This window comes from Ornithodoros turicata, chromosome 8 (assembly GCF_037126465.1).
Source record: "Ornithodoros turicata isolate Travis chromosome 8, ASM3712646v1, whole genome shotgun sequence".
In the NCBI taxonomy this organism is placed as follows: Eukaryota; Metazoa; Arthropoda; class Arachnida; order Ixodida; family Argasidae; genus Ornithodoros; species Ornithodoros turicata.
The window spans coordinates 887455-901677 of NC_088208.1; the positions used below are offsets into that span (position 1 = coordinate 887455).

General features: G+C 46.3%; 1 protein-coding gene across 1 annotated transcript in view; it reads right to left on the reverse strand.

The window, feature by feature from the left end:
* LOC135366337 (ATP-binding cassette sub-family A member 17-like) overlaps window positions 1–14223 on the reverse strand; it is an 82961-nt gene that overhangs the window by 27570 nt on the left and 41168 nt on the right. Inside the window, exons 8-13 of the mRNA XM_064599008.1 lie at window positions 13512–13640; window positions 12633–12750; window positions 10683–10837; window positions 9489–9644; window positions 6530–6740; window positions 4302–4551 (exon numbers count right to left, since the gene is read on the reverse strand). Coding sequence (XP_064455078.1) covers window positions 4302–4551; window positions 6530–6740; window positions 9489–9644; window positions 10683–10837; window positions 12633–12750; window positions 13512–13640 — 1019 coding nt within the window. The remainder of the gene's footprint in view (window positions 1–4301; window positions 4552–6529; window positions 6741–9488; window positions 9645–10682; window positions 10838–12632; window positions 12751–13511; window positions 13641–14223) is intronic.

The window sequence follows — 14223 nt, forward strand, 5'->3', positions numbered from 1 at the left end:
GGCTCAGCTCCGCACACCTTTGAAAAAAAAAATCCATCTTGAAAAAAATAGCGCATCGCAGAACGGGAGCCACACACCCTGTATGTGGCCACTAGCAGCTCCCGTGACATAGTGGTTGTGATGATCGCTTTGAACGCCAAGACTTGGAAGTGGACGAGAGTTCGGATCGCGCTACCGCGGCTATGCTTTGTGAGGCTTTCCCCCGAGTTTTCCTGCAGACTTTCCAGACGAATGTTGCCAACTTCCCCATGAAGTCGGCCCAAGACGCATACTGATCCCCCTGACCCCCACTCCTTCCCGCTTTCCCTTCTCTATCTATGTACATCGGTATGCTGCTCGTGGGCACAGTTCCTTCGCGGCGCTAGTACGGAACTAAAACAAAGGAAAATTAAGAAAAAGGAAAGGAAAAGGAATTGTTAGTCTGGTGCTTGGTGCACAACTTCATAGACTTTATTTAGCATAACCTGACCAAAAATCATTTATAATTATTATGCTACGGTTTGTTCTGGGTACAACAGTAAGGACCTATGGAAGGACACAGATGGGTAGAAATCCAGCGAACCGGTAGAGATGTAGGAAGGGAGTTGCCTCAGGACAGAAGCCGCCGATATTTCGAACAGAGACTGTTCTGCCCAGAAGAAGAACAGTCTCTGTTCGAAATATCGGCGACTTCTGTCCTGAGGCAACTCCCTTCCTATGAAAGGACACAGCTCTTCACGTCTTATCACTAGCGATAGTGGAAATTTTATAGAGGGCGACAAGCTCTTTCGTGTACCAACTGGCCTAATCTGCCATTTTAAGCGACGAAGGTTACCTCCAAAATTGCTATTGCGGAGAAAGATATAGCTCCTTTTTTTTTTTTCACCTTTATGTCGTCAAATTCCCAGCTAAGTTTTCTTAACGCAACACATCGTGTTGTACGTAACCCAACCCTTCTCCGTCATGGCCCTTGTTTGTCTTGCACAAACGACCGGATGAAAAGTAAGCAACGGTCGCGCAGACGAGTTGTCATTAGAGCTCTAGTACATCATCGTTGACAGTTCCGCGCACGCCCATAACGGAAAGACAACTTCCAGGGCCACCAACTCTATCCGTTACGAACACTATCGCCTTTGCATACGATGTATACTAGAACTCTATTTATTTGTTGCATCCTTACCATTACGCTCTTCGTCCAGGATTTTCGTGTTCCCCATGTTTCCAAGGTTTACTCTGAAGTGGCAAACGTGAAACTTAAAACGTGGGAGCAATTAGATGCCAATCAAACACGTGACAGAGAAAACAGGCAGCAACAACTTTATTACAAGATGGTGACTGGGGAGTTTCATCGCCAGGGGCGATACTCTACCCCATTGCTGGTGGTGATGCGGGGAATGAAATAATGAGCCCCTTCACAATAAGGATCGAAGTCCTATGGTATCCAGAAAGGTGAATACAGCTTCGAGGGCAGAGCGTTGGTGTGTTGGATGTGGCCAGGGACCAAGCAATTTTGTGACAGAGAGGGGGTGGGAGTCTGGCTCATTAAGGGTTCTGGAGAGAAGGGTTTGGGATTGTTGGTAGTGTGGGCAATGGAGAAGAATGTGCTCTAGATCTTCTACAGCACCGCAGTGACTACAGTGGGGAGAGTCAAATTGCCTCCAGCGGCAACGCCACTGGGCTGTGAAAGCCACATCGAGGCGGATTCGATGAACTAGAGCGGAGTAAACCGAAAAGCGAGTTTTCATATGAATGAGACATAAATACACCGAAAAAGTTTCGGGTCGTCCGCATTAACGTGACATGACTGTATCTATATTTCGATGCTAAGATCGAGTGACGGACCTAAAACAGACATGCACTCACATATCCTGACTGTCATGGCATGCATGCGTAAGTGCCACCTACTTGCTGGGATATGTGCTTTCTCTATAGTCTCGAGTACAGTTAAAGGCCCTGGGGATCTGACTCCGTGACTTATTTGCATGCCATCGTGTAAGTCACACTGCATATCACTCCGTTATGGACGCACATCACTGTTCTACTCATCGTCTGCAATGAGCAAGATCGTGTGTGTTACTCAAGGGTAATCTTGTTTCACGAGCGCGACGCCCAGATTTCTTGAACATGCAGAGCGGTGACAGATTAGGTATAGGAATTGGAAACGCGTGAACAAACTTCGATGTACGCAAGCTGGCGGACATTTTTCTCTTGATTTCATATTGTTAGTTAATATAGCGTAACTGTGCAGGGCTAGAACGTGAGAATAAAGCGACGGTCGTATCCGTTCCTGCCGACTTGGAAACTACGCTGTCCGTTTATTCCTCGTTGACCACCAACCATGGTACGGAAAATATCACGCCATATAGTGGAGCAGCTCGACTGTTATTCGACGGAATACGTGACAACAGCCGATGACGGATGTTGAGAATATGCCGGAATTCCCTCTCAGGGAAAAAGGCGAAAACGTCATTCCATACACCACTAAATCAGAGCACGTTCTTGGGAAGAAGGGTGTAGGCGTCTGGACAGCGCCTTTTTATTCTTAGCGAGATCCTCTCGCGTCTGCTGTTAGGGAGTGACCTCACACTGCCCTCTTTGTCGCTGGAGCTGCCGCAGCTTGACAGACGCGGCGGGATTTCAAGCCACATTAAATGTCGCCTTATTGCCCCTTTTAGAGAACCGCTTCTTTCTTTCCTGTGGTAGGGAGGAGGGGGATGGGAACTAGTACTGTGCGCCTTTTATAACCCTCGTCTTTTCTTGTTACACTCTGAAAACTGAACTTCGCCGCATAGCACGCTGTGCGCCAACCATTGCCACGAATGATATGGTTATCGCTTCTGATTCGAAGAGAGAGGGGGGCGTACGCCTTTTTGTGTTATGGTTGTGTTTGTGTTTTTGTGTTTTGTGTAACTTGGATATATGACAATTGCCACAAAAAGGTGTACGTCCCCCTCTCTCTTCGAATCAGAAGCGATAACCATATCATTCTTGGCAGTGGTTGGAGCATAGCGTGCTATGTGGTGAAGTTCTGTTTTAATACCTGACTTTTATATCTCTGAGCTTGTCGTATTGGCGAACTGTTACTCGCGGCAACATTTCAACAGCGTGACCACCCAACGTTACTGACCGGCACTCCCTATTCGCTGCCCATAATCGTAACACTTGTCTGGGATGTTTTCTGACTTAGAACTGCTTTTGGCTATCCCCGACAATTTTGCAGTCGCATAAAAATTCCCTCACAATTCCCGGTATTCAAGGTTTTCCACGGCACCATGGTTTCCACACTGCACATCAGTGCGGTTCTAAAACATTGTGCGCGCCCCTCGTTCACTTGGATAAGCATAATTGGAATCAAAGTTTTTCCGAGACAAACGACTGGGGTTTTTACATGCACGTGGCTACACAATACGTGTTTAATTAGATGCACAAATTATATGCACGGATCTGCGCAAAGGTCTTACATTTAGTACGTCCAGTCTTACACAACTGACGAAACATTCCGATGCGTTGGCTACCGTGGTCATAAATATAGAGATCTGAGAGTACATGCGTGTGAATGAAATAAAAAAATGTCACGATACTGCTAACATTCGAAAAGCTGCAGAAGTTTTAGTCGGAATACATCATGTTTGCGTAATATTGTTACGAGGACGACGACGGTGTCGGCAGGGACGGGCACGTGTCACGCACGGCCATTCTCATTCTGCTTATTAAACCATTGCCATCATCACGCTGTGCTGCCCATATCATTTGGTGGAGGTGCGGGCTATCCTCCTTCGCAAGCGCTGTTGTCGTGGCCATCGGCGCCCCAGCCCCGACCTTATGACGAGACGACGACGCCCAGAAGATGCCGAAAGCCCCGAAGATGCCCCCAGCCTCGATGACGCCCAACGACGCCCGCGACGACAGCGCTCAGTGGAGGATACCCTCGGCCCCGACCCTCTGGAGGCAGCACGGCGTCATTCCATCATCGTCCCAGCGTCGCCCACCCGTCCATATTTCGAACGTCACCGCATCGAGCCATTCCCATCATCGACCACACCGTCGCCTCGCTCTTCGTCGAGTACATCATCAATTGTGCCCCCGGCAGCATGGCATTCTTCATCTATCGTGTCCCGGAGGTCACGCCTCCGGGAGGGGGGCAATGTTACGAGGACGACGACGGTGTCGGCAGGGACGGGCGCGTGTCACGCACGGCCATTCTCATTCTGCTCATTAAACCATTGCCATCATCACGCTGTGCTGCCCATATCAATATATCGCATGATTTCCAATTTCTTTTCGCCAGTTTTTTTTTTTCTATAATGTAATTTTATACGTACTTGATGTAGACATCTTCCATAGTTGACACAGTAACTCCGACGCTCGCAATCCCCAATGCCGCTCGTTGCGACTCCAACGTTTGGAACATTGTCTCGAAGCCGGTTGGATCCGTCACTTGTAGCGAAATACGAACCTCCGTCAAACCATCGTCCGCTACTTCAGCGTTGGGTGCAGTTTGCCTGAGGATTGTTAGTGTGCCATTTATATTGAAGTTGGCCGCTTTTTGTAAGTGCACCTGATACCCTGTGCCTGAAAACAACGTCATCCAAACCATGCACAATTAAAATCAACACGTTGCACAATGACATGATAGTGTCGGATATTGTGTAGCCAGCGTAGCTGAGGCCCACGTCAGGACGGAAGCCGATCGTTTATTTGATCGTCAAATACACTCCGCTACCCTCTAAAAACAGAGGGGGGGGGGGGTCCAGGTAGCTTGCCGTTGTTGGCTGCACTCAAGTGGGCATCGTCACGACTATAGCCAAAAAAAAGAAAGTGGGAGAGGAGAGTTGAGGACTTCAAAGTGATGTAGAGGCAGAACTTCACCGCATAGCACGTAATGCGCCAATCATTGCCGGCAACGATACGGTTATGTGTTTTCATTCGAGGAGAGAGGGAAGCGAACGCCTTTTTGTGGCATTTACCATATATCCAAATCAGAGTTGCGGAATTAAAATTCCGGAATTGAAATGATTCCGGAGTAATGGCCCGTTTCTAGCGCACCGGAACGGAATGGAGTTAAGCCACCATCTGTTGGGAAGGAAATTTGAATGGAATTAGCAGACTATATCTGGGACAAGCGTAATATGTCCCAGGTAGGCGCCTCCTCCCACTTTCAGCAAGTAAGCACACAGAATGATACCATTCGGAATGACGGTCGGCTACGAGCGTGCTATGTGGTGAAGTTCTGTTTTAACGGTGTATGGTGTGCACCGCACAGTATTGCCAAGTCAACGCGAAACAGTGTATACACGACATTTACGGGTAAACATAAACAAGCCCTTCGGTGTCACGAGGACTTCCGGTCCTTCCCCGACTAATGATGCTCAGAACCAGCCACCATGCAGAATGATAGCTTTCACTTTTCTGATTTGTTGAAAACGGGAGGCGTACACCTCTCTGTGGCAATTTCAATTGGGCGTATACGGCCCTCTCTCTCTCCTCAAATCAGAAGCGATAGCAGTGTCAGTCGCCATAGCGGTTGGTGCTGACCGTGTTTGCTGCGAAACCGGATGTCGTTTTGGCAACAAACCGGAAGCGGTGCAAAAGGGCATGTATACACGAGAACACACTAATGGCGAATTCGGGTGGTCATTTCGTAGCAACTTTTTTTGCCAGATTTCGAGCAGTCCTGTTGAACAAGAGATAAACTGATGTTCTGAGGCTGGAACAACATAGAGGGGACAGATACAAACAAAGCCTCAAATTGCCTAAGAAATCAACGATGAAAGATGAAAGTCACTGATGTGTCACTGTCACTTCATCGTTGATTTCTTAGGCAATTTGAGGCTTTGTTTGTATCTGTCCCCTCTATGTTGTTCCAGCCTCAGAACATCAGTTTATCTCTTGTTCAACAGGTGCCGCTTGCGTCGATTTCCGTCGTATGAATGTGTGTATGAGTGAGCAAAAATGTAAGAGTGAAAGGAGGGTGAGTGAGAGTGAGTGGCTGGTTTGTCGTCCCTTCAGATGACGCACCCCGAAAGTCGCTGGAGAGGCGTGTTAGCTTAGCTCAATTGGTAGAGCCCTGGACCGGCAATCTAGAAGATGTGGGTTCGATCCCTACAGCTGGCTAACCTTTTCAGTGACTTTCACCTTTCAGTCCTGTTCGTTTGGTCAAAATGAAGCAAATCTCGCATGTTCGCGTGGCGCTTTCCGAGCGCTCGGAATTTGCTAGCTAGCACTTCTTTTTGCCCGGTCTCAAAACGGTCGAGCAGCAGATTGCTCAACGGTATCCGGTGTCGTTACATCCGCACTGCAACGGTGGCGAGTGCCGTCATTTGCCCGCATGTTGAAATCACGTGGTTTAGCAGACGACAGAACTCGAAGACGGGCGACCGCGACGCCCCTAGCGTGATCCAAGTACCTAAAACCGCTAGATTCCTAGCAATCATGTTCGGGTGGCAACGGTCACGTGATCCAGCTCGGTCGCCGACCTAGCAATTTCCGAGCGCTCGGCCGTGTTGCTACGAAATGACCACCCGAATTCGCTATACATTATCCAACGTACCGAAAGCTTTCTTCAAGAAATTGGGTGTTCCCCAGCAGTGTACACTTCCCTCCGCCATAATGGCGATCCGGTCACCCAACACGTCCGCCTCTTCCATGTCGTGAGTGGACAACACAATGCTACATTGCTTACGTAGACTGAAGAATAAATCCCAGAGTTCCCGTCTCGTCTCGGGGTCAATACCCGATGTTGGCTCGTCTAAAATTAGAACCTGCAAGGATAAAAAACGTTTGTCTATACCCAAGGATGAATTGAAGAGAAAAATCCGCTTCTCGTTGGGAGAACCCATCCCCCGCTTACGGCTTCACTGTCAAAAAGTATCCCTCGCAGAAAACGGTCTGCACGTTAGTCGGGAAAATAAGAAAATAAGTTTGCCGATGCGTGTCCAGGTAGAACGCGTGTTTATTTCGGAGGGAGTCACGCAATTCTTCTATGTGTAGTAATAGACTTGTACGTAACGTGTTACTAGCAATGGCGTTACTATCGGCGTTATCTGGCGTTAGTAATTTTTTCCAGTAATCAGTTACATTACAGTGAAAGTAATTTGTCGAGCAACCAATTACCTTTTTGGAGTAATCGATTACTTAAGTAATTGATCTTAAGTAATCTTAATCGATCTTAAGTAACGTAAGTAATACTAAGTAATCGATCAATTACATTTGGAGTCGAGTAACTGGTAACGGTAATCAATTACTTTTTGCGTAGAAGTAACGGTAATCAATCACTTTTTCGAGTAATGGGCACAAGTCTGGTCGTACACAAACTCGGCGGGTGTGCACACTAAAGGAACATAAGGGTTCCGAAGAGGCGGTGAGCTCTCTAGTTACGGCTTAGGACAAAATTTTACGGAACACCGGGGTGTCGCCTTTCTTCACTGGAGCGACACCCTCGAAGCAAACAGGAGTTGCCACGCATACTAAGGGATGGAACGGCCGGTCACCCGTTTCTTATTCGATCTCTTCCTCACAGGTAGCAGGAGGCCGTTGCGATGAAGAAATACGCCAGCGCCGTGTTCCGTGAACTTTTATCCCAAGCTGTACCACCTAAGTCAGCATAGTGTCTGACAAAGGGCGTATAAGGGTGTCAAAAGCAGTTATCATATCCCCAAATTGCTCCAGAAAGCCGTACGCCTCGCCCCCCCCCCCCTCGCTCACCGAATCAGAAGTGGCAACACTATCATTCGTGACAGAGAGTGTTGTAGCAGGTAGAACTTTACAACCTTTTAGGCACAACATACGCGACAACTATTACTTCCTAAAATGTGTAACACCTCCACCATTTTTTCTAAGATTACAGAGTCGTTGCGTCACTCTCCAGTATTTCGCCAAAACGAAGCGAGGCCTCATCCAGGCACAGGACTGGCGGCTCGCTGCTGGTTTAGTCACATTCAGCTGTGACAGTCTCATTCGTTCGTGTAGAAAAAATGGTGTTCTACGTTAAAACTAGAAGATTGTAACTACGCGCAGGTGCCGGGTACACCTACGTAGAATCAGGTACACACTTGTTAGATATATGTCCACGCCAACAAGGGAATGCATGACTGTTTCGGTTCTTCAACCAGGCCATCATAAAGTGCATGTCGATTCAATGCAGCACTGAGACGGGACGAAGGGCGGTTAAAACAAGGAGACAAACGTGTCTGCAAAGCTACCCGGGAGAAGGAATATTTCCAGATTTCATGAATTGCAGATACGTTTGTCTCCTTGTTTTAACCACCCTTCGTCCCGTCTCAGTGCTGCATTGAAGCGACATGAACTATCATCAACTCCCCCTCTTCCTCCCTTTGATCATCATAAAGTGATCAGCTCGTGATTGTTGTCTTCTCTCGAAAATTGTCTTACCGACAGACGCTGCCAGATGTCAATATGTATCCGAAGTGGGTGCCATGATTAGGCTGGTTGTATATTCGTCCCTTGCACTTCACTTTCTGGTCACTCATAAGAAGTGTGAAGCCATATTGCTTCGAATAGGCCATGTGTACTTTTCCAAGACCTTTGTACTGAGCCTGCTCTTGAGCACAATCGCATACCTTCACCGCGCTTCTTACCTGTAGACAGTCGCTCAAAGACATAGAGGGCCAGCCAAGACCGTAGTTGAAGAATACGAAGACCAAAAACACTGAAGACGACCGTAGAATTATTATAGTACAAGCTTTCGGACGGAGTCCGTCCCTCATCAGGTGCGACCTGATGAACGACGGACCCCGTCCGAAAGCTTGTACGCTTGTATAATACGCGCAGTGTGGGACAAAAGTTAAGGAACACGCGAGTGGCGTACTTTTTCTTCGGTGCGACACCCTAGCGGCCGGCGGAAGCGGGTGAGTTCACTGTTTCGGAGGGGTGGAAGTGTGTGCTGTTAGCAACACACAGCGGTAGCTTCCACTTCCCAGACACACCCAAGCCCCTAAGCGATAGCGTTACCACCTCTGTGTGTCGCTAACAACAGGCGTTTCCACCCCTCTGAAGCGATGAACTCACACGCTTCCGCCGGCCGCTAGGGTATCGCACCGAAGAAAAAGTACACTGTTCGAGTGTTCCGTAAACTTTTGTCCCAACCTGTGCTTGCTTGTACCATAATACGTGTAAATAACATTTCCTCAGTATTTTTTCGGTATTTTTTGTCTTTGTGTTCTGTAGACAGTCCTTAGAACACCAAAGGATCCATTGCGACACGTCCTAACCTACAACTACTCGACACTTGCTAGGTGCCGTAGGCATGTCATCTATTAGATATCGTATGCATGTGCATTTCATGAATATTTCCACACGCTGTACAGTTGAAGGCGAACGAAACAAATAGTATTGGCAATGCTACTCTCCGTCTTGACTGAACAGGTCTACTACGTAGGAACTGGAACTGGAAGTGTACGTGATCAGCTGAAAGCTTCCCAGCAATCATCACGGTGGAGTATTTTGCACCGTCCCTATCATAATACCCTTTCCTTATGCGTTTTGCTCACCTTTGGGTTGGAAACTATGGCAATGGCAATGCTGAGTCTTCTTTTCATGCCTCCCGATAACGAATCCGAGAGGTCGCCAATCTTAGCTGAAAGTCTAACCGTTTGCAGGACGCTGGCCATTCTTTCCGCCAGTGATGTTCGTGTTAAACCTCTCATCTGAAATCATATTTATTCTGTATAACAAACAAACAAACAAACAAACAAACAAACAAACAAACAAACAAACAAACAAACAAACAAACAAACAAACAAACAAACAAACAAACAAACAAACAAACAAACAAACAAACAAACAAACAAACAAACAAACAAACAAACAAACAAACAAACAAACAAACAAACAAACAAACAAACAAACAAACAAACAAAACAAACAAAACAAACAAAACAAACAAAACAAACAAAACAAACAAAACAAACCAAACAAACCAAACAAACCAAACAAACAAACAAACAAACAAACAAACAAACAAACAAACAAACAAACAAACAAACAAACAAACAAACAAACAAACAAACAAACAAACAAACAAACAAACAAACAAACAAACAAACAAACAAACAAACAAACAAACAAACAAACAAACAAACAAACAAACAAACAAACAAACAAACAAACAAACAAACAAACAAACAAACAAACAAACAAACAAACAAACAAACAAACAAACAAACAAACAAACAAACAAACAAACAAACAAACAAACAAACAAACAAACAAACAAACAAACAAACAAACAAACAAACAAACAAACAAACAAACAAACAAACAAACAAACAAACAAACAAACAAACAAACAAACAAACAAACAAACAAACAAACAAACAAACAAACAAACAAACAAACAAACAAACAAACAAACAAACAAACAAACAAACAAACAAACAAACAAACAAACAAACAAACAAACAAACAAACAAACAAACAAACAAACAAACAAACAAACAAACAAACAAACAAACAAACAAACAAACAAACAAACAAACAAACAAACAAACAAACAAACAAACAAACAAACAAACAAACAAACAAACAAACAAACAAACAAACAAACAAACAAACAAACAAACAAACAAACAAACAAACAAACAAACAAAACAAAACAAAACAAAACAAAACAAAACAAAACAAAACAAAACAAAACAAACAAAACAAACAAAAACCATATGGTTGTAGCAACTGTCGACCCTCACCGTGCCGAAAAAAGTGAGGTGCTCCTCTACCGTTAAGTCAGGAAAAAAGACGTCAAACTGTGGGCACAAGGTGATGTTCTTTCGAGCCTTCGTAGTGTTTTTGAGGATGTCGTAACCACAGATAATGGCCGTGCCTTCAGTTGGCGACAAGATACCTGTAAGAGAAGCGCTTTATGTACATGTGTGTGGGGATCTATTTTCGTTCCTTGTTCCTATTTGACGCTCGACACCGAGAAGCTGGACGGTATGCGCTCAAAGCTCTTCTGACATTTCTGGACACCATTGGACTTCGATCGTTATTGTGAAGGGGCTCGTTATTTTATTCCCCCCATTCCATCCAGCAATGTGGTAGAGTATCGCCTGTGGCGATGAAACTCCCCACTCTCCAAGGTCGAAAATAAAGTTGTTGTTGTTTGTTGGACGGTATGCATTCCCACGGTTGCTAATCTACAGTTGCTCAGATAAGAGAGCAAATGCATAAAAGCCGTTACGATCATTGTTCTACTTTGTTTTTATGATACCCTATCCAGACGGCACGATTTGAGCGTTGCACCCGTAAGGAACTGACATAGCTTGGTCGTATTCCTTTTTGTGATGCTAGACGCCCATTATGGTAATGGCAACGGGGTCAAAGCGCAGGTTCGCTCGTACACGGCACAGGCGAGTGATCCGACACAGGGATGGAAAAGGACAGACACGACACGTACGTTTCGAGAACGTGTCGTGCCTGTCCTTTTTCAAACAACTCCGGAAAAAGAGGTCCTGTTACTGTCCTTTTCCCTTCCTATCTCGGGTGGTTCGTCTTTGCTATGATAATGGCGTTGCTTGTCGGTTTTGGCAACAATAGCAACATATACGTACTCACAGTGCCGGAATGAAGGGGGCGGGGGGAGGGCGAGGCAGACTGGGCGCTTGCTCCGGGGTCCCCTCGAAAAGGGGCCCCCTCCGTTGCATTTGTCTGCTTTTTCTGCAGACGACACGGCTTTGGGTTCTCGCGCAAACCATATATGCAGAACTTTCGTGCACTTTTCTATGCACTTTCTGTGTGCATTCTGTCCACCATCTGTGCCCTTACTGTATGCCTTTTTTTCTTTTTTGATTGCGTGTTAACTCAGCGAAGCAACTGCCTTTCTCTGTGTGAACATCTATGCACCCTCGTGCACAGATATTCGTACAGTTCACTTCCATAATTCAGTTGTTCATGTTCTTCGGAACCCTAAGGCTTGTGTTGGGTTCGTCTGTTGTGTATCTCAGCCTCCGAGCAGTTAATTTCGATCGTGTACAGTTCCTGCCTAACTAGGGGCATAATGCTGAGGACATGTTCAAAGCTTTACTCCGCGGGTATGCATAAACATGAAGGGAGGAAGGGCAGTCCTACGACAATGCTGTATCCATGAGTGGAAATTACAAAGGTCTTCAAGCAGGAGTACGACTGAAAAACGGTCCGGCTACGTGGGTTTCTTGCTCAGCGCACGCTGTCTGAATCTGGTGGTAAAATTAGCTGCCGAGTGCTGCCCTGCCGTTGTTGCCTTTTAGGTTTCCTCGACCACGTATACGAGTTCTTTACAGCATCCAAGCATATACGCAACGTGATGAGCGACGTGAAAGAGCAGACTACTCTTTCTCCCGAACTGACCCCTTTTTTTGTCCTCATCTGGTTGTTTCCCTTCCCCCTGTTTGTGTATACATTTCTTGTATGTGAAGCAAAATTTTCAGCTGTGTTTGAGACTTCGTGTTTGTGTCTGTCCCTTCGTGGTTCCTAGTCTCGGAGTTTTACATCATGCAGCAGCTTTGATGTCTTGCAGTTTTCATGTAGACACAGAACGTGAACATAGCCCTGCTTCCCATGCATGTCGCGCAAATACGCGTCAGAATATTGCGTTAAATATAAGTATAATATCTGCACATAAATATCTACACAGCTCGAGAAAATTCTTAAGCACGTCTTACCTGTCAATATATTAATCATGGTGGTTTTCCCCGCACCGTTATGTCCAAGCAGGACAGTGATTTCTCCTGCGTAAAATTTTATGTCGATGCCGTCCAACGCTACATTGCTTCCGAAGTTCTGTGAAAAACAGCCGTCAAGACAAAAAAAGTGAATTCGTGGTGTTTAAAAGACGTACGTACAGTGCTAGCTACAATAACGTGCAAGCGATGCGGATGTCGATGCGGATGTCGTTGCGGAAGCAAATTGGACGTCATGTTCAGCTCACCGCGACACCAACACAAGACCGCAAAACCAGGAAGCAAAACAATACCACAGTGCCCAGGACGTCTTGGGTAAAATATCGTCTCGATTGGCCATCAGAAATTGGCGCTAGAAACTGCTAAAATTTTGACAGTGGCACATCAAAGAGAAGAGCTGTTTTCAAGCGCTTTCTAGCCGGAACAGGGGGATAAAAACAGTGCTCTTTCGTAGCGCTGCGGATGAAAGTGCTGCATGTCATAGGCAAGGCACCTTATCGCGTTTTTTTCTTTTTTCAGTATGCCGTCTCACAGCCTTTCTGTTTTTCTCTTTCTCTGAATTTCGAGTACTAACGATAGAATTGAAAATTAACTTCGAAAAACGCCATCAGGATAGGAGAAACTATAAAGTTCGAAACCCCAGAACACTCCATACAAGGTTTGTGACTCGTAAAGTGGCTCACAAAGTCACACATCACTGCGTTATTGCAGGTTCTACATCCAAGATAGGATATTTTCGCGGAGGTCGCTCCACCTGGAATAGAAATTCAGCCTTGCGACTGATTGACCATTCCTTCTTCTTAACCTTTTCGTTTTAATGAACAAAAATCTCCTCCTGCCCACTAGGTAGAATGAACTCACTTTTCGCAGTCCTACGATTGAGATGACAGCCTCCGCGGTCGGTTCAGCTTCGAAACCAGCTTCCAGTTCAGGAGCACGATGGGCAGGGGCTTTGGAAACAGTCACTGTCTTTTCCACCCAGTACGAAGGCTGCGCATTTATTGGGTATCATTAGTGATTCACTGGTGTCTGTGCGTGTACACGTGTGCTTCATATTCGTGACATTACAGTGTTTCAGTAATGAGAATGCACCTTTTGGGGGGCGTGCACCACACCAAAAGAGCGCGAGTGCGAGTGCGAGCGCGAGTGCGACCCGTAAGTGAGAGGAGTAGTATAACGTTGTGTCGCATATAACGCAAATGCTTACGGCTCGATCGATAGTGACACGGAGGAGGAGGAGGAGGTGTGTCGTTGGGAGGAACCCGAGAGGTCTGCCTGCCTGATTAGGCGGCTTGTTTCTCGGGAAGGGAAAGGTGGTGGAGAGGAGGAGAGGAAGTGGAAGACCGAGCGGAATCCGCTCGGGGGGAGGATAGCTGCGTCTATGGGCCGACTTCAGGGGAACTGTGCCGGCATACGCCTATTACACATCTGAGGGAAACCCAGGAAAAACCCCAGACGGCACAGCAGGCCCGCGGATTCGAACCGCGGACCTCCCAGTCTCCAAGCGCACGCGTTACCGCTGCGCCACCGGAGCTGGTAATAGTGACACATTGACGGGTACTTCCGCATTCCA